Source organism: Neoarius graeffei, chromosome 22 (assembly GCF_027579695.1).
Source record: "Neoarius graeffei isolate fNeoGra1 chromosome 22, fNeoGra1.pri, whole genome shotgun sequence".
Classification (NCBI taxonomy): domain Eukaryota; kingdom Metazoa; phylum Chordata; class Actinopteri; order Siluriformes; family Ariidae; genus Neoarius; species Neoarius graeffei.
The window spans coordinates 55,540,752-55,559,710 of NC_083590.1; the positions used below are offsets into that span (position 1 = coordinate 55,540,752).

The following is an 18,959-nucleotide window of genomic DNA, read 5'->3' on the forward strand; positions in this document are numbered from 1 at the left end:
TAACCAAACATAATCATCCTTTCTGGTTTTGTGCTTTGCACCACCGGTACTACTTGTATTAGGGCAATTCCATGTAAATGTCAACCTCACCATGCAAAAATAAAGCAACATGTAATACATCAAAACCACTCCCAGAGATATCACCTAGGCCTGTATTTTACAGATGTGAATAAGTTGAACCAATTTGTCACAAGAATTGTTCCCTTCGCCTTCACTATTTTAGCTAATGACACTAATAACTTTGATCATGTACAATTCTATATTATTGCCACAAGTCACAGAAATGTATGCTAAAATCCACAAAACAGCAAAACAATAGCCATCCTAAATATTATTTAAGAACTTTGATAGTTTTAGCTGATATTTAGAGAGTTTTTCAAAGGGTTATGTTGGTTAAATTGCTGATTTTCTAAACATATGCCATATCTATTTCAGACGCGTCACATCCATAACGGAATTTCGTCACATCCATAACGCTGACTTTTCCTTCCAAAACTCTGCATGAAATACAAAATATTTTAAACAAAGATTTTTTAATATTCACCTTGGACCCCTCTATCAAACGGATCTCTCCATTTCGACATTAGGTTTACAATTTCACAGAGTTTGATAAAAATGTACAGTCACCCAAGAAAAGTGATACTTTTTCTGTCACATCCATAACGCATCTTTTATTGGCGTTTCCTGGCATGCCCTAGATGTACTATGGGAATTGTTCTTGTTCTATCACTTCTCCAGTATGGTACAGCCTTAAAATATGCAACACCTGTTTAAATACTGGGAGACAATAAAACATGCACTGGGTCATTTGTTGCCATTTTGAGTTCAAGTGTCACGTCCATAACGCTGGAATTGCTCATTACTGTTGCTAGCCATCTGAAAAACATAGAAAGAAAAACATTCACAACTTCATCAGCATATTACGATCAGTGCTCATTGTTTAAGAACCCCTTAGTGCATGAAAGTTAACCTTCTATCAGTCTATAAACTCTTCCTGCCTCTTCTTTTTCATAGAAGTGGCGTATTCCCTCTAGAACTGCGACTTTTTGAGGGTTTGAGATCTTCTCTGCAACAGTCTACGCACCAGCTAATGTTAACAGCTTAACCCGATTTGCAACCTCGTGTGGCACCTCTAAATATTAACCAATTTTTCTGAAATTTTGCTTGTTGCCTTCGTTTAGCCTATGTAAAAAAAAATGGTAGGGTGGTCGGAATGTTTTGGTAAAAAAACTTTTTCCCATACATTTCGGGACCACCCTAGTGCTGAACCTGAAAATTGTGCTTTTTTTTTTTTTTGTGACCACTGTTTGGCAACTAAAAAATATTTTCATATACTGGATAAAAGTATATTTTGATAATCATACAAAACTCGTCAATTGTGAAACTTGCACATGTTGCACATGAAAAGTGGATGAAGATTAATTTATTTTGTGAGAAATATCCAATCAAAACGCACGTCTTATTGCGATTCCCTATTGTGCTGCTTTCTACAACCAATCACACATCTCGTTACGTTCACCCCGCCCCCAGCACAGCACAACAGTGCCGTCTGTGCCGTCAGAAGCAGATGATTCTGAAGTAAAATTTTCTGCGTTTTGTTACACGCACATGACAAATTCACATGCTAAAGTTCGTCCTTTTATGGCCCTTTTCCACTACCCTTTTTCAGCTCACTTCAGCCCGACACGGCTCGCGTTTCGACTACCAAAAACCAGCACGACTCAGCTCGCTTCAGCCCTGCTTAGCCCCTAAAACTCACACGGTTTTGAAGTGGGGCTGAAGCGAGCCGAGTGAGGCTGGGGGCGTGAGCAGACACTCCCCTGTGCACTGATTGGTGAGGAGGAGTGTCCTCACATGCCCACACACGCCCCGCGAGCACGCTGGGATCTGTAAACACCGCAAACCCGGAAGAAGAATAATTACGAATTACGAGAATTTCTGAAGCCTTATGCGCCTCGCCTCATCTATACGCTCTTGCCAGTATCTGTTGGCGTTGTCGGTGACAACAAGCCACAGCACCAAGACCAGCAACACTAACGACTCCATGTCCTCCATGTTTATTGTTTACTCTCCGGGTCGTGAGACTACCGCTTAAAAGCTCACTGATGTCACTGTTCGCGCTGCTTAACGACATCACGTGACGTCCACCCACTTTCGCTAACTCCACCCAATGTGTCCACCCACTTCCAGCCAGCACGGTTCAGCGCGGTTGTAGTCGAAATGCAACTCCAACAGCCCCACTCAGCTCGACTCAGCACGGCACGGCTCAGCCCGACTCAGCCGCGTTTGTAGTGGAAAAGCGGCATTAGTGAAAAGAGTTTCAAAAAATTCAGAGTGCACTTGGAAGAAAGACCAGATTCCGAGATCGCAGCACAAGCAACCTTTCTTGATTTTGATGTGGGTGTGCAAGACGAGATGTGGAAGGCCGGGCAAGGCATTGATTGCAGAAATTTAGCTTCTGCAGAATATGATACAGATGTTTTTGAAGAAGAGTTGGATATTGAAGATGAGATTTAGGTCTTTTAAGAATCCACTGATGTTCACGGAAGAGATGTAAACTAAACGGCTTTTAGTTCAGCGCAGTCGGACTTGGGTCTTGTTTGCATAACTTTGCGTTTTCTTATTTTGTTTATAAGAAGAGGGCGTGTTGTAAATAATGTGCAACTAACTCGTATGAAAGAAAAATACCAAAGTGATTTTTTTAAAATTATTATTCCTAGCATTTTTTCATGCTTTAATCAGATTATCTACTTTTTTATAATCAAAAACCTAAACAGCTTTCAACTTGTATGTCACAAGAGCAAGTGCAATTTGATGTTTCCCTTTTTTTAACCACAATATTATTGCAGTCCTAAAGTTCTATTTCTTGTATTTGTAACCATGAGAGCATTTTCAATAACGAAACAAACTTATTCCAGTAGGCTCATGTTTAAGCTTCTGTATGTGTTACATGCTATAATACCATGAGGAAATCACACACAAAAGAAATAAATTGAAAATAAATTTGTCTCATGATGAAGAGTTTCTCTCGAAGGTATTTTCTAACAATGGCGGTAAATACCATAATTTATGCTTATGAAGAAGTTGGCAAAGCAAAACTGGGATAAAAACAGAGATTAAGAGAGTATGATGAACTATCTGAAAGGTTAGAAACTAAGGATGGAGAAAAGGACCTGTACTGATTAGCAAGACGATGAGCTCAAGGTGGTAAGGATGTGCAGCAGGTTCGGCTGATAAAGGATGCAGTAGAAATGTGCTGACGAGTGAAGAGTGTTGAGAAGGTGGATGGAGCACTTTGCGAAGTTGATGAATGAAGAAAATGAAAGTTGGCCGAGGTGCAGGAAGTACAGCAGGTTAGCAAGTGCCCCTTTTCCACCAAAGCAGTTCCAGGGCTGGTTCGGGGCCGGTGCTTAGTTTGGAATCGGGTTTTCTGTTTCCACTGACAAAGAACTGGCTCTGGGGCCAGAAAAACCGGTTCCAGGCTAGCACCAACTCTCTGCTGGGCCAGAGGAAAGAACCGCTTACGTCAGCGGGGGGGGGGAGTTGTTAAGACCAACAACAATCGCAAGACCGCGAAAGGTCGCCATTTTTAAGCGACAAGAAGCAACAGCTGTACAAACGCGAAGTCATCCATTATTATTGTTGTTGCTTCGATATTCGCGCCAAGGTTTATGCAAATGCAGCGACGTAACTGACGTATACAGCGACGTAATGACGTGGCTTCCCTTAGCACTGCGAGCTATGGAAAAGCAAACTGGTTCTCAACTGGCTCGCAAGTTGAATGAGTTGTGAACCAGCACCAGCACCGAACCAGTCCTGGAACTGATTTGGTGGAAAAGGGGTAAAGGAGGAAGTAAGGAGAGCTATGAAGAGTGGTAAGGCAGTCAGCCCAGATGATGTACCAGTGGAGGCATGGAGGTGCTTAGGAGAGATGGCAATTGACTTTTTGACTAGATTAACAAGATCTTGGAAAGTGAAAGGATGCCTGAAGAGTGGAGAAGTACAACCCGGATTCCAAAAAAGTTGGGACAAAGTACAAATTGTAAATAAAAACGGAATGCAGTAATTTACAAATCTCAAAAACTGATATTGTATTCACAATAGAACATAGACAACATATCAAATGTCGAAAGTGAGACATTTTGAAATTGCATGCCAAACATTGGCTCATTTGAAATTTCATGACAGCAACACATCTCAAAAAAGTTGGGACGGGGCAATAAGAGGCTGGAAAAGTTAAAGGTACAAAAAAGGAACAGCTGGAGGACCAAATTGCAACTCATTAGGTCAATTGGCAATAGGTCATTAACATGACTGGGTATAAAAAGAGCATCTTGGAGTGGCAGCGGCTCTCAGAAGTAAAGATGGGAAGAGGATCACCAATCCCCCTAATTCTGCGCCGACAAATAGTGGAGCAATATCAGAAAGGAGTTCGACAGTGTAAAATTGCAAAGAGTTTGAACATATCATCATCTACAGTGCATAATATCATCAAAAGATTCAGAGAATCTGGAAGAATCTCTGTGCGTAAGGGTCAAGGCCGGAAAACCATACTGGGTGCCCGTGATCTTCGGGCCCTTAGACGGCACTGCATCACATACAGGCATGCTTCTGTATTGGAAATCACAAAATGGGCTCAGGAATATTTCCAGAGAACATTATCTGTGAACACAATTCACCGTGCCATCCGCCGTTGCCAGCTAAAACTCTATAGTTCAAAGAAGAAGCCGTATCTAAACACGATCCAGAAGCGCAGACGTCTTCTCTGGGCCAAGGCTCATTTAAAATGGACTGTGGCAAAGTGGAAAACTGTTCTGTGGTCAGACGAATCAAAATGTGAAGTTCTTTATGGAAATCAGGGACGCCGTGTCATTCGGACTAAAGAGGAGAAGGACGACCCGAGTTGTTATCGGCGCTCAGTTCAGAAGCCTGCATCTCTGATGGTATGGGGTTGCATTAGTGCGTGTGGCATGGGCAGCTTACACATCTGGAAAGACACCATCAATGCTGAAAGGTATATCCAGGTTCTAGAGCAACATATGCTCCCATCCAGACGACGTCTCTTTCAGGGAAGACCTTGCATTTTCCAACATGACAATGCCAAACCACATACTGCATCAATTACAGCATCATGGCTGCGTAGAAGAAGGGTCCGGGTACTGAACTGGCCAGCCTGCAGTCCAGATCTTTCACCCATAGAAAACATTTGGCGCATCATAAAACGGAAGATACGACAAAAAAGACCTAAGACAGTTGAGCAACTAGAATCCTACATTAGACAAGAATGGGTTAACATTCCTATCCCTAAACTTGAGCAACTTGTCTCCTCAGTCCCCAGACGTTTACAGACTGTTGTAAAGAGAAAAGGGGATGTCTCACAGTGGGAAACATGGCCTTGTCCCAACTTTTTTGAGATGTGTTGTTGTCATGAAATTTAAAATCACCTAATTTTTCTCTTTAAATGATACATTTTCTCAGTTTAAACATTTGATATGTCATCTATGTTCTATTCTGAATAAAATATGGAATTTTGAAACTTCCACATCATTGCATTCCGATTTTATTTACAATTTGTACTTTGTCCCAACTTTTTTGGAATCGGGGTTGTAGTATACTGGTGCCAGTATTCAAGAACAAGGGTGATGTTCAGTGCTGTAGTAATGATGGAGGTATAAAGTTGACCAGCCTCAGCATGAAGTTATGGGAAAGAGAAGTGGAAGCTCGGCTAAGAGGAGAGGTGAAGATCTGTGAGCAGTAGTATGGTTTCATGCCAGGAAAGAGTTCTACAGATGCAATGTTTGCCTTGAGAATGTTGATGGAAAAATACAGAGAAGGCCAGAAGGAGCTGCATTGTGTGTTTGTGGATTTTACATATTTCCAATTTCAGACACGAGGACACTTCATAAAATAAAAGATTAACTAAATAATGTGCAATTTTTAAACTTGACAATTTTGTGTGCTTATTCCCTTTTTTTATTTTATTTTATTTTTTAAAATCTGCACTTATGCAAAAAAATTTGTGTAGTTGCCACCAAGTGGTTACAGAATTCAAAAGCTAAGCCCTTTCTGCTGATTGCATTGCGGTCCACTCCTTATTTATTGTTATTCATTTATTTAAAAACTGAAAATCTGTACCATTTTTTTCACAGATTGCAATTTGGATGTACAATCAAAGTCCAGGGAGCTGTAGATCCCATATGGAACAGTGTATTTGTGCTTTTTGGACTGATCAGAATTCTGGTTGCTGCACAGCAACGTTTCAAAGTGGTCGTGTGTCTGTGTCGTGTGCCCCCCGGGAAATTGTCTTCAAATGATATACTGAAGATGTTTAAAACTGCATAACTCCATCCTACATGTTGCCGACTCCCTGCAACACACTAACAACCGATTTACACACTTGGAACCAACTGAGATTCCCTAGCAACTGCCTAGTAAACCACCTCAAAACAGTCTAGCCACCACATGGATATGAAAGCAAGCAACCGCCAAGCAACACCCTAGTAAACACACAGGATAACATAGCAACCACATACAATATCCTAGCAACCACCGTGGATAACATGGCAACACCCGAGGATTCACCTGGCATACCATAGTAGGCAACTAAAGATGCTCTTATAACCATGTGCAGGCCCCCGCAATTCTATAGCAACAACCTAACCAACAAAAACCTGCATCCAGACAGGACTGAGATCAAACACCACTGCTTTTATATCCGTGATTCTCAAACCGGTCCTTAGGGTTTGCTGAGACAGTCCACATTTTACTCTCTCCCAACTCACACAGGGATGGAGCAAAAACCTGGACTTGCCCTGGGGCCAAAATACTAATATTTAATAAATAATTCAGGGGCTTCAAAGTTTGGGAGAATAGCAGGGTACAAATAATTTACAGCAGGGTGCAAAATGGTGAAATGTCTGCCAGCGTGCAGGGATATAGATAGATGGATGGATGGATGGATGGATGGATGCAAGTACGAATTTTGCATGGGGCGGGATGGTTTGGAACAGGCCGTCTAAAATTGGGATGATAATTACCCGGGACGGGTATTTGAGGCGGGTCGTCTAGCTTAAGCTTGATTAGCGTTGTTACACACGCCAGTGTTTCCCACAGAAATTTTGGAGATTATGGGGGAGGCGCGGGGGTTGTTTAAAATTGAGTGATATGTTAAATATTAAGTTATTACTGAAAAACTATTGATTAAAAAAAACAGACACTGAGAAATGGTTCTATAAACAACTTTACCAATATAAAAGATTACCAGGACTACAAAAATGCAGAAAAACAGGCTTTACTTATCCAAATGCTCCTGTTGGTTCAAAAGTTAAAGTGCAGAGAACCTCACAGCACAACATGAAGTTACCTTAAAATATAATATAAATGCCTCAGCTTTCATGTAAGATAAAAACTATTAATACTAGTACTGTGTGCAGGCAGTCTCTCCTGAAGACTAAATTAAACAATAATTATAAACTAATAAAATAAATGGCTCAGGCTTCATAGAAGAAAAAAACAATTTGAACAGAATCTCACAGTATGATGCTGAAGCTGCCTAAACAATGGAAAATAAAATACCATTTTGGCAAAAACGTTGGCATCCATTAATTTCTTATATTAAGTAAAAAAAATATGTTGCCAGATACTGCTGACGTTTTACAGCCCAGAATATGTTCAAAACCCGCCAAAATGCACTTAAAACCGCCCAAATTGGGCGGGAAAACACGCAATCTGGCAACACAGGCGGCAGTAATGGCTGCACTCATGTCGAGGATGTAAACACAGTTGACGTGGCAACGGACATACATGACATAGTGGATGTAATTTACGTTCACAACTTTTTTTTGCTGTCAGAAATATTTAATATTAAATTTTGTGACCTGACTGACAATAGCCGGCGGCATAACAAGCCACAGCCGGCGATTTGCCGCCGGTGACCGGCTACTTTTGAGACCGCTGCTAATTAAAATGCTGTTGTCATGAGCTATGGCAGGTGTCCTCCTCCTCTTTTTTTTAAATTGGTTCATTTCTCATATCTGATCTGTTTTTACAGCAAAACTCTCGAGGATTAGCTTTTGCGGAAAAGTACAGTTGCCTTTGGAAAAGTGTGACTGCCCCAAACACAAACGATAATACTGATTTATACTGAGGAACATTTCAAAGAAGCAATTATTTTACACAATAAATACATTTTAATCATACTTGCTTTTGGTTACTTCAGAGACTGACCGACTGACTGAATTTTTCATGCCCCATGACATTTTGTGCATTTGTTATTAGGGGTGTCACGGTATGAAAATTTAACATGACGGTTATTGTGACCAAAATTATCGCGGTGTACGGTATTATCACGGTTATTTGAGTGGGCGTGGCTCAGGTTGAGTGGGCGTGGTTCAGGTTTTCAAGTTTGGACTGTGGACAAGTGGATCCTGACCACAGCTAGACACATTTTAAAATGCTAGCAGTGGGCGCACTTCGCAATAAAGATCATTATCAAAGTTTAACATTATTGACAGTCGGATACAACTGTTGTATTTTCCCTCGACCCGAAGTCATACGTTACTTCGTGTGTTTCACTGATCCATTTTCACCGTCTTGTGGCGAATGAAAGTTTAGCTGTGTAACTTAGCTTAGAATGGTGATGTTTACCTCAGAATAGCGCTAACCACAGCTAGTGCTAGATGCATTTTAAAACTGCTAGCAGTGGCCGTCTTTCGACAGTAAAGATTATCATCAAGGTCTAACATTATTGACAGTCGGAAATAATTGTTTCATCTTCCCTCGTCAAAAGTTACTTTGCGCATTTCAGCTAAAACATACACGTTAACCACCTTGCACTTGCTGTACAGATGCTGATGATGGTCTCGCAGATGAGTCATTAGATTTGATGTATTGCTGCCTTTCGCTGACACCTTTTTTCTGCACACTCTACATGCAGGAGCACCGTCATCAACAAGTTGTCCCTCCGAATTTTTGAAATATCCAAAATATTTCCACACTTGCGATTTTAACCGCTTGGAAGGCGGATAGATGTCTTCATCTTGATGACCACCACAGTCTCCTCCTTCCGCCATGCTTGAACTTCGGACAGTGAGTGAGTGAACTTGAGTGGCGTCGGCGGGAAAACTCGCACGAAAGTTCAAAGTCTCGCGAAAATGGAAGCTATCGCGGTTTTGACACTCAGAAGGTTATGGTCACCGTCAAAATATTTTAGCGCGGTAACCGTGTACACCGGTAATCATGACAGCCCTATTTGTTATAGATAGATCTATCTTTATTGTCTCCTAAGGGAAATTTGTCTTCACCAACTGTCAGACTTGGAACAGCTACAACATATAAGTACAATAAAGACACAACCAACATTAAACAGGTATAAAATGTGTGCACACAGACAGAAGACAGACAAAAACAAGCGACAGGCATCAAGACATTGAACAGATATCAAATCAAATATGCTCACTAAGACAGGAAACCATTCAGAGAGTAGGCCCACAGCATATCTGCATCAGACAGTCCGTCACTGTTTACCCAGTCCAGGAAAGTCCGTACAGGGTTACTGGGAGAGGCAGTTCAGTGCATAGATGGCAGACGGTACAAAACTCTTACTAAAACGTGCCCGTCTCCATCTTAAAGTCCTATACCTGCGGCCAGATGGGAGCAGTGTGAAACGTGGGTAAAGAGGGTGATTGTGGTCTTCGATTATTGACACTGCGAGGCGTGTGACAGCTTTGAGGTTGAGCTCGGTGAGGTTGCATGTGGGGTGGTGAATGATTTTGGATGCTGTGTGTGTGATTTTTGTCAGTTTGTTTCTGTTGGCGGTGGAGAGCATATTGTAGAAGCAGGGTGAACAGTACAGTAGAATAGGCTGGATGATGCCGGAATACAGAAGGAACAGGAGATGAGGGGCGACAGAGAGAGCATTTTCTGTTCATCTGCTGATTGGTAGATGTTTACATCTGGGTTGTTTTACAATCAGGGGACAAAGTTTGTGTCACAGGGGTCCAAAATTCAAATTGACTCAAACTGGTTCTTGTACCAGTTTTTAAGTGAAGGACGAGTTAAAGAACAGATTTCAGGTCATTTTTTGACGTGTGTGTGTGTGGTAGTTGTGTGTAATCTGCTATAAGATAAAGAAGATGAAGTGTAGCTTTAAGCCGGGCTGGGAGAAACAAATGAAGTGATTCTCAGAGAGGACGGGTTTTTTTTTTTTTGACAATTCAGAATCCACGACTTCCACAGTGCTTTTAAATATAAGGCTGTAAGCTTTGTGTTCGTTGTCTCTAATATTTATGTCCCAATATCTTGACCACATTTTATGATGAAAATAATCCTTTTAGATATGTTATTTTATATTGAAAAATTAGCTGTCTCGGAGAGGACATTTTTTTTTTTGACACAATTACAGACTAATTTGATCAAAATAGTCTGAAAACTTACTGGCATTCAACATTAAAACTTAACTGTGTTTCCAGTGATTATGGAACCAAATACCGTATTGGCCCGAATATAGGACGACCCTGAATGTAAGACGACCCCCCTTTTCCAAGTTCATCTTTGGGGAAAAAGTTTTTTGAAGACCAAATGTTCATTCATATAAAGTGTATTTATTTCAAAATTCTGTTTAAAATTAGAGGCTTTTGTTTTTCACATTTAAATAGAGGTCATTTCAGTCTCATTTCCGTGAACACTTTTTTCATAGAAGTAAAAAAAGAGGCTAAACTGCAGGCTACTAGACAAGCCAAATTAAAACATTTAAATTGCATTAATTCAACAAATTTGTCAGGTTTAGATTGAAAGTTCATAAACTTCAGAATGTCAATGCATTAACTTCCCATAGCCTACGGGTATATGGAATAAATTTGCAGAACAGTGCAAATGCTTTAAACAATGCATTAAGGTTTACAATAATAAACAACTGAAACAATGGAAAGGGTAGTTTGCTAAATTACAGCTACTCAGCACAGAGATCCTCAGCCTCACTTTGCTCACTCTCACTGTCCTCACTTTCACTTTCGTTTTTGGCGGCATTTTGTCTAGTCCGCGAATTTAAGACGACCCCCCTTTTTAAGAGCTATTTTTTTACAACAAAAACACCGTCTTATATTCGAGCCAATACGGTATGTGTTTTATGGTATAAAGAATGATGTAAGTGCATCCCTTTTGGAGCGCCCTGTGGTCAAAAGAGCACTTTTTCTAAATGACACGAGTAATTTTGCTAAATATGACACATATATTGCCATACATTCACCAAAAATAACGTTATCACCAATTTTTTTTTTTTGCATGGTAAATGGAGCTATCACAGGGCTACAATAAACAACCAAGTTTATTTAGTCAAGCCTTTTGATATTGAAGATAATAAGTGTTAAATGTGATTTTTAGCTTGCGTACCCTGATTGTAAAACAACCCATCTCTTAACCACCTTTTGTTCAGAGACTTTGCTCTGGTTGATTTGATTTGCTCACTGCAAGGCAAAACTTGGGTAGTTTTCCAGATATCTTTGTTTTGTGTTTTAGGTACGGAGAAGGTCCGGCAGGCCCAGGCCTGTAAGCATCTGCACATAGTGAATCCGGATTGGCTTTGGGGATGCTTGGAGCGGTGGGACAGAGTGGAAGAGCAGCTGTTCCCACTTAAGGATGACTACACAAAATCACAGAGGTTACTAAACTTATCTCCTCTTTATTTATACGGTTTTATTTCTCTCTCTCGTTTGACTCGCACCATGAAGCCAAGTTAAATTCTGTGGAGCTGACAAAAGTATTTGAATGTGAATTTTGTACATTTTTAATTTAACGATGTACACATCAAATTAAATACAATTTAATTTGGCAGTTGCTGGCACCCCATGGAGGCCAAAAGGAAGGCCCCAGTACTGCCTGAGGTAGTGCTGAAGGCCATCTTGGGCTGTCCTTCTGGGGATAAACTCACCTGCCTATAGACTTTAGTCAGGTCTAGCAAGATAAAGTGGGCTCTCCCCAGGTGGTTAACCAGTTCTTCCACTCTGGGCATGGGTTAACTGTCAAAATCAGAGGTTTCATTTAATTTTCTGAAATTGTTACAAAGCCTGAGCATACTGTCTGAGCGCCACTTCCCCCATCAACAGTTGGCTGATGGGACTAGCAAGAGGACACAAATTCCAGGCTGGAACTCTGGGGGCTGGGCGTGGCGGCTGTAGACCCTGCTCTGCTCAGCCTGGGCCTCGGGAATGTGCTGGTGGATAAAGGGCGCAATTCTTTTTCAATGCTTTCCTGCATCTCATGGATGTGCTCATTGGTGGTTCTGAAAGAGGAAGGTTGTTCTTCCCACACCTTCACCACATCCAGCAAATCCTGGGGCCTCCTCTTGAACAGCAGCTTGAATGGTGTGAAGCTGGTGGATGTTTCTGGTTAAATATTTTCTACCAAGCCATTGGTCTGGGGATGGTACACTGAGGTGTGATCTGCTTGACCTGCAACAACCAACACACATCTGCCATTATCTTGGAGATGAAGGGTTAGCATAGTCCACAGTGACCAATATATTCTCATGGCTGCACGCAGGCTTGGGAAGGGGACCCACCAAATTCCCCTTCTCTCGAAGGGGACTGAAATGATGGACAGAGGCATGAGCAGCACTGGAGGGCACCACTGACAGAAATTCTGGATCTTAGCATTTATCCCTGACTAGAGGAAGTGGTTCTGGATCTTCTCCATAGTGTTCTATGTTGCTAAGTGGCCGCTAAGGGCATGAGAGTGGGCTAGACACACAATCATGTCAACTTTGGAGCATGGGACCACTAACGGGTTAGAGAGCTGACCATGGCGCTTGGTGTGGTGGTTTAACAGCTCCTGCTGGATGTGGAAGTAGGACACCGGGAGGAGCTGTCCTGGTTGTTGGTCTTCACCCTCAATGACTCTCACCTGGGACCAACAGTGTTTTTAGCTGCTCGTTCTCCTGCTCTCGCCCAAAGTTTCCCTCTCTAGTCACCTGCTGATGCATATATGAGATTCAGTTAATGGTGATGCCAACAGAGCCACTGCAGGCGAGTCTGTCATGGCTCTGTTGGCATCATTCTCCTCTTCACCAGCCAGACACACATCACACTTGGGGTGGGCTCTGGACCTCCAGGTCTGTCGCTATCGCCTCTTCCTGACTACAGGCAGCTTGCTGAGGAAAACTGGGCCTAGTCCCAACCTAGGAGGAGAGGAACAGGAAGGTCAGGAATCACCCCAACAGTTAGGGCCCACTCCCCTTTCTCATTGCCAACCAAAACATTGGCAGTGATCACCTCTTTTGTGTCCCCATGCACACACGTGAGGCCCCTGTGGTGTATGCGCCATGGTCATGCATTCAGCAGGGGGAAGAGCCCAGGGGAATCTGTCCATGCTGACCCACTCTGCAACCTGTACAGCTGAATACTGTTCTGGCTGCAGCAACCTCTTTGTGGTACTCAGTAGAAAGTCCATCTGACTGAGGGGGCCAGGCTTCACCTGGCACATCCAGCGATGAAACGCTGCAGCAGCCTGGCAGGAGGAGAACCCACATTAGGCCAGGATCTGCTCTTTTAGAAGCAAGTGCTCCTCTGTAAAAGCTGGCAAGAGCATGACGTATGTGAGTTGCGCCTCTCCAGAGAGCAATGGGGCAAGAGCTTGGGGCAAGAGTTTGGGCCCACTTTTCTTCAGGCCAGCCCACCCGGATGGCCGTTTGCCTTTTAAGGTATACAGGAAAGTATCAACACTGTCTGTCTGCTGGTGTAAGTTTGGGAGTAGACTGAGGACCTCCTGTTGAGGGTTTGGAAATCAGCTGGAGAAAGCTGGAGCTCTGGCCCTCTGTAGCAGTTCTTGTGTTGCAGCTTGTAGTCACCGTGCTAGCTCCTGGGTGACTTGCTGCTGCTTGGAGGCTGGACTCCAAAGTGTTACAGTAAGGGTGCCGTGTACAGAGTTGTTGTGGGTGCTGTGTTCATGCCTGCATTGTCCATTGCTGTGGCAACTCATGGCTGCAGCACGTAAACACAGACACAGGATCCAAGAATAAGGAAAATCAGTGCTCCTTTTATTTAGGGTTTTTTTTTGGGGGGGGGGGATATTGAGGTGCAGTCGGTGAGGGATGGGAGCCCTGAAGTCGAAGCTTATGCAGAGAGGTGAACACTGATGTGAGTTGGCCATATTCTGGGTCACAGGTGGGCTTTGAGGTGAATGGGTCGTTTCTCTAGAGCCTCACCGGCTGTAGCTGAGGCAGGGGAGTCGAGCAGCAAGTGTGCTCACAGATGGCAGAATTTCCTCTTTGTTGTCTTTGTCGTCACCATCATTGCCTGGAGAAGGGAAGGAATGGAATCAGCCAGCATGCCTTGCTCAGCATGAACTATCCTGGACTGTTGGCAGCACCTGTTTATACTCCCCTGGCTGCTTGAGGAGGGGTACAGAGTCGCACCGCTTAAGTGGTGTCAGGGGTGTGTGTACCGGTATGTATGTTTGTCTGGCTCCACCCTGTGGCCATGCTGGATATTGCTGTGCTCTTACTTCATTGCATTTTGTAGCTTTTGTTTTGACTCCATTTCATGTTTGTTCACGTCCTTTCACGTGAGCATGACACATGACCAAGTTGAGTCACTGAAAGTTCACACTTTCCCTGGGAATCCTGCTGCTTCACTGTGTGGCCTCATTCACAGAAAATGTTTGTTTTAAAATGTATAAAAATGACATGGGTGCTTTCAGTCTTACTGCTGGGTTTCACGTGACGTCACATTTGCTTCATTAGTTATTCAGAACTTTAGCTGGTGGTCTACCAAAGCTCAGTTGACAAGGCGTTTGTATGGAGAAGGTGCATTGCTTGCATGAAAAATGCCTGACACTTGCGTTGTTTTAGGTTGTTTGAATCGATCAAACTGTGAAACTGAAGTTTCTTCAGGGTTCCCCGTGAACTAATTTAAAAAAAAAAAAAACAGACTTACACGGGCAAAAACAATACAGGATTCATTCGGCAGCGACTTGATAGCGAGGTCCTTTACCCAGCCACATACAAAAAAAGTTGCAAGCCTCCATACTCTTCCACGCTTTCATCTGTTTTGCGGTGTAGAAGGACATCTGCAACACCAGATAGTTGGAGATGTCTGGGAACTCGACTGAAGGGTAGTTTTCGAGATCATATGACATCCTTCTTTCCCAGACTGTAGGGGTCGATTCCATTGCACACACCAATCTTCTGAATAGATCTAAAGCCAGCAGTGGCTTCTAGATTATGAGCGTACTCTGATAACTTATCACTACGGCAGCTGTTTTGGTTTGCTAGACCACCAGCTGTTTGACCGGAAGTGAAATTGCTAAGAAAAGTCACGTGACTGAAACTCAAGAAGAATAATTAGAATCAGCCAGTTTGAAACGTAGATACCGTATTTTCTGGACTATAAGCCGCTACTTTTTTCCTAGGTTTTGAACCACGCGGCTTATACAAAGGTGCGGCTATTCTGTGGATTTTTCTTCCACCGCTAGGGGCGCTCTAACCGGAAGTAGAATCAAAAATAAGATAGACGAAAAATCAATGCAAAGAAGAATTAGCAGATCTTTAGCAGATAGAACACGCACGACAAATTACTAACTGGTAATTATTTTCAAATCCAGCGAAGATGATTAAAGTGACTTGCGGTTTCAAACACAGGAGAAATGAAGGTAAATAAATACCGGTTATTTTCTCTTGGTTCTGTTCCGTTTTAATCAGCAAAGTTGCTGCCGTGTTAAAAGGCACTGTTCGGAAAGAATCTGTTCAGGTACATACATGTACATTTACAGTACAAAATCGTTCTGTACATGCAGTAAATATCGAATTTTTCAACATAGATATCTGCGGCTTATAGCCCGGTGCGGCTTGTATATCTTTTTTTTTTTTTTTTAAATAGAGCGGATGCGGCTTATATACAGGTGCGCTCTATAGTCCAGAAAATACGGTAAGTGCTGCTGTTTCAGGTCACTGTGTGCATCACATTAAACATGAAAAGAGAAACGAAAGCAGAGTCTGAGGAGGTTAGAAAGGAGCTAATACTCAAACATGTTCAACATAAAGTGCTATATGACCATCTCCAAAGAACTATTAACAAAAACAAAGATGGTTTATTAAATTGTGGGTATGAAGTCATTTTGGCCTCTTCTGTAATTCAAATCTCTGAAATTTACGTTTGTCAGCCTCCAGAAAATTCCAAGTTAAAACTGCGTGATGGTGTCTTGCGGTTTTGTTTAGCTCTGTTCTTAATTTTCATTCCAGTTTATTACGGAGATTTAAGCTTCGTCAATTTCCTATAGAAGAATGCTAGATGTCTTAATTTATTAATTTATTTTAAACACTGTAATTTTAGGTCAATCCAAGGTAGTGTTTATTTCCTTTTTGTTTGGTGTGATTTATTTATTTATGTATTTATTTATTTATTTATAGAAGTAATAGCCCATCATCAATTCCTGATGTTCCAGAGTCCTTCCCAGCACCTGTTATTCACCCTGTTTCCATCCAGCCCAAAGGCCTTCTGGCTCCTGAGGTGCACACATATGATTCTGTAACTGGGAAGTTGATCCGAAGAGGCCCTCAAGCGCCACGTCTCACCCAAAAATCATCTGTGGCGCTGCCTGGACATGAAGTGCACTTTAGGTACTTGTGCTCTCTATGCTCGACAGTCTGTTCTAGTATTTCTATCTCTCTCTTTCTGTGCACACACACACACACACACACCAGCCACAAAGTTAAAACTGCTGGCAGGTGAAGTAATAAACATTGATTACCTTGTTATTACGTTGGCACATGTCAAGGGGTTGGATATATTAGGTAGCAAATGAACAGTCGGATTCACTGGTCAGTACAGGGTTCGAGCGAGGCCTTTTCAGCATATCGGGCTGCGGCGCAGTGTTTCCTTACCCATATGCCCACAATATTGCCGACACACCTGTAAAAGCTGCCGCTACACTAATGAAACGACTTGTTAATCTTGAAAATGTGGTCTTTTTGTTTAATTTTCTCTTGTTCTCCCCATACGGTGGTGATGGAGCGCCGCCATGCAAATGTTCTACATTCGGACATACTCCACTCCCCGTCCACAGCTGCCCGAGTTCTGTGTTGAGATTCTCATTGGTCATGCTAGTCCGGTTGACCACCTTCCTTTTGCTGTGTTCACGGTAAAGTGCCATCCATGTTAAGAGGCGCGATACGTGACGGTCCCCGAGTTAGATCTGGATAGTCATGGGTTTTATAATTGAATGGCTGAAGCTAATAAAATAAAGCTGACACTTGATCATCAACTGGTTATTTTATTCTTATTCCATAAATATGTTACCAGTATAGTTGAATATTAATTGTTTTTGATTGAAGACCTATTACAATCACAGCAACTTTTGCCAAAAAAAAAAAAAATTTCATTTATACAGTAAGCGTATCAGACGCTCGCTGGGCGTGCTGTGAAAATTGTGCATGCAGACGCTCATCTAAGTTTCCAAACCTGTCATTGTTTAACTCTTGAATATTCTCTATCGTGAATCCTCTCATTAAAAAGCTTATAATCTCTGCTTTCCAAAGAAATGTATCTGGTTAAGATCTGTTCAGTGCTTTGGGAGTAACGGCAGGTTGAAGTCGGTACAACAGAGTAAAAACTCTGCTCGCGTGACATCGGGAAACTGCCGGCGCTTTTCTTTTGGAGTCCCAGGAAAGCGGTCTAGCGCTCTCTTCCCCCCCGATCGGTTTCCCACTGGATTATTCATGAATATCAATCAGATCACTTTTATAGCGATGTTCTCTCGCTGTTTCTGATGAAGGATTCAGCAACATTTTCCCTCTGCTAGTTTTGATGTTCTGATTCACGGGAGACTTTGAAGTGAGTTTTTAGAGCTTTACCTACTTATTTTTTCAAATCAAACTGATTCCTGTAAATAAATGACTAATTTAGAATATAACTGGAGTTGCTTTGATGAAAAATATTGAGATCTTAGTGGTCGGAATGAGATTTTTAAAAAAAACAAACCAGAAGTCAGAAGCGCGAGTGTCGATTTCAGTTGTTAATGTGAATTGTTTATTAGATGTGAATCAGACAGTTTTTTCAAGGTTCGCCTTGAAAGCTGTGAATATTAATCGAAATAATCATTTATATTCTTTTATATAAACACTAGTCGGCCCTACTGAGAAATACAAAGGCTGACCGAGCACAAAGAGGGGATTAGAAATAATCTTTTATTACTTTTTTATTGTGTACTGATTTCATGGGGTTTTTAACCTAATTAGCATAATTAATACAAATTAAATACTACTTTTGCATAATTGGGGTTCACTCTTAATTTTGTATTCAGTATACAACCATCTATGTGCTGCTAATTTCCATGGAAAGATCTTGAAATATAGAAAAGTTATGCAGAAAAAAACATTTGGTTAATGAGGCCCATTTTGGACCGTGTGATCTTCATACAGAATATTACAGCAGTTTTCTAAAAATGAAGCTGTTTCTTCAATCTTTGATTTGTAATATCTCAAGAACGGATAACCATATATTTTAATTCTATTTAAAAAAAAAATGCTGTTCAGAATTCAAGTCTGAATTCGGTGAAACCAGTTTTGAGTAGTTTGGATTGAATTTAAATTTTCACCTCATAAGCCTATTAATATTACCAGAAAAGAGTGACTTCCCGGGAGGCCTGCAAGTGCCAGGAAATGCATCTCGGAGCATGTAGAACCCATGAGCTTTCGGGGGCCCCAACCCCTAGCCATTATGCTTGGTGCCACTACGCTGATGTTTTGGTCTAGTTAGAACCCTGGTTAGTACCTACTAAAAGTGGTCCAAGGAAGGACAACTGGTGAACCAGGGACATGGGCACCCAAGGCTCATTGATGTGTGTGGGTAGCGAAGGCTAGCCCATCTGGTCCAATCCCACAAAAGAGCTACTGTAGTACAAATTACTGGAAAAGTTCATGCTGGCTGTGATTAGCTTCAGAACACACAGCTTGCTGTGTAGCAGTACAC

At 42.0% G+C, this 18,959-nt stretch overlaps 1 protein-coding gene across 1 annotated transcript in view; it reads left to right on the forward strand.

Moving 5' to 3' along the window:
- The window catches only part of ctdp1 (CTD (carboxy-terminal domain, RNA polymerase II, polypeptide A) phosphatase, subunit 1), an 86,682-nt gene that overhangs the window by 45,457 nt on the left and 22,266 nt on the right, over positions 1–18,959 (forward strand). The window contains exons 9-10 of the mRNA XM_060904984.1: positions 11,515–11,656; positions 16,400–16,609. Of these exons, the coding sequence (XP_060760967.1) occupies positions 11,515–11,656; positions 16,400–16,609 (352 nt within the window). The remainder of the gene's footprint in view (positions 1–11,514; positions 11,657–16,399; positions 16,610–18,959) is intronic.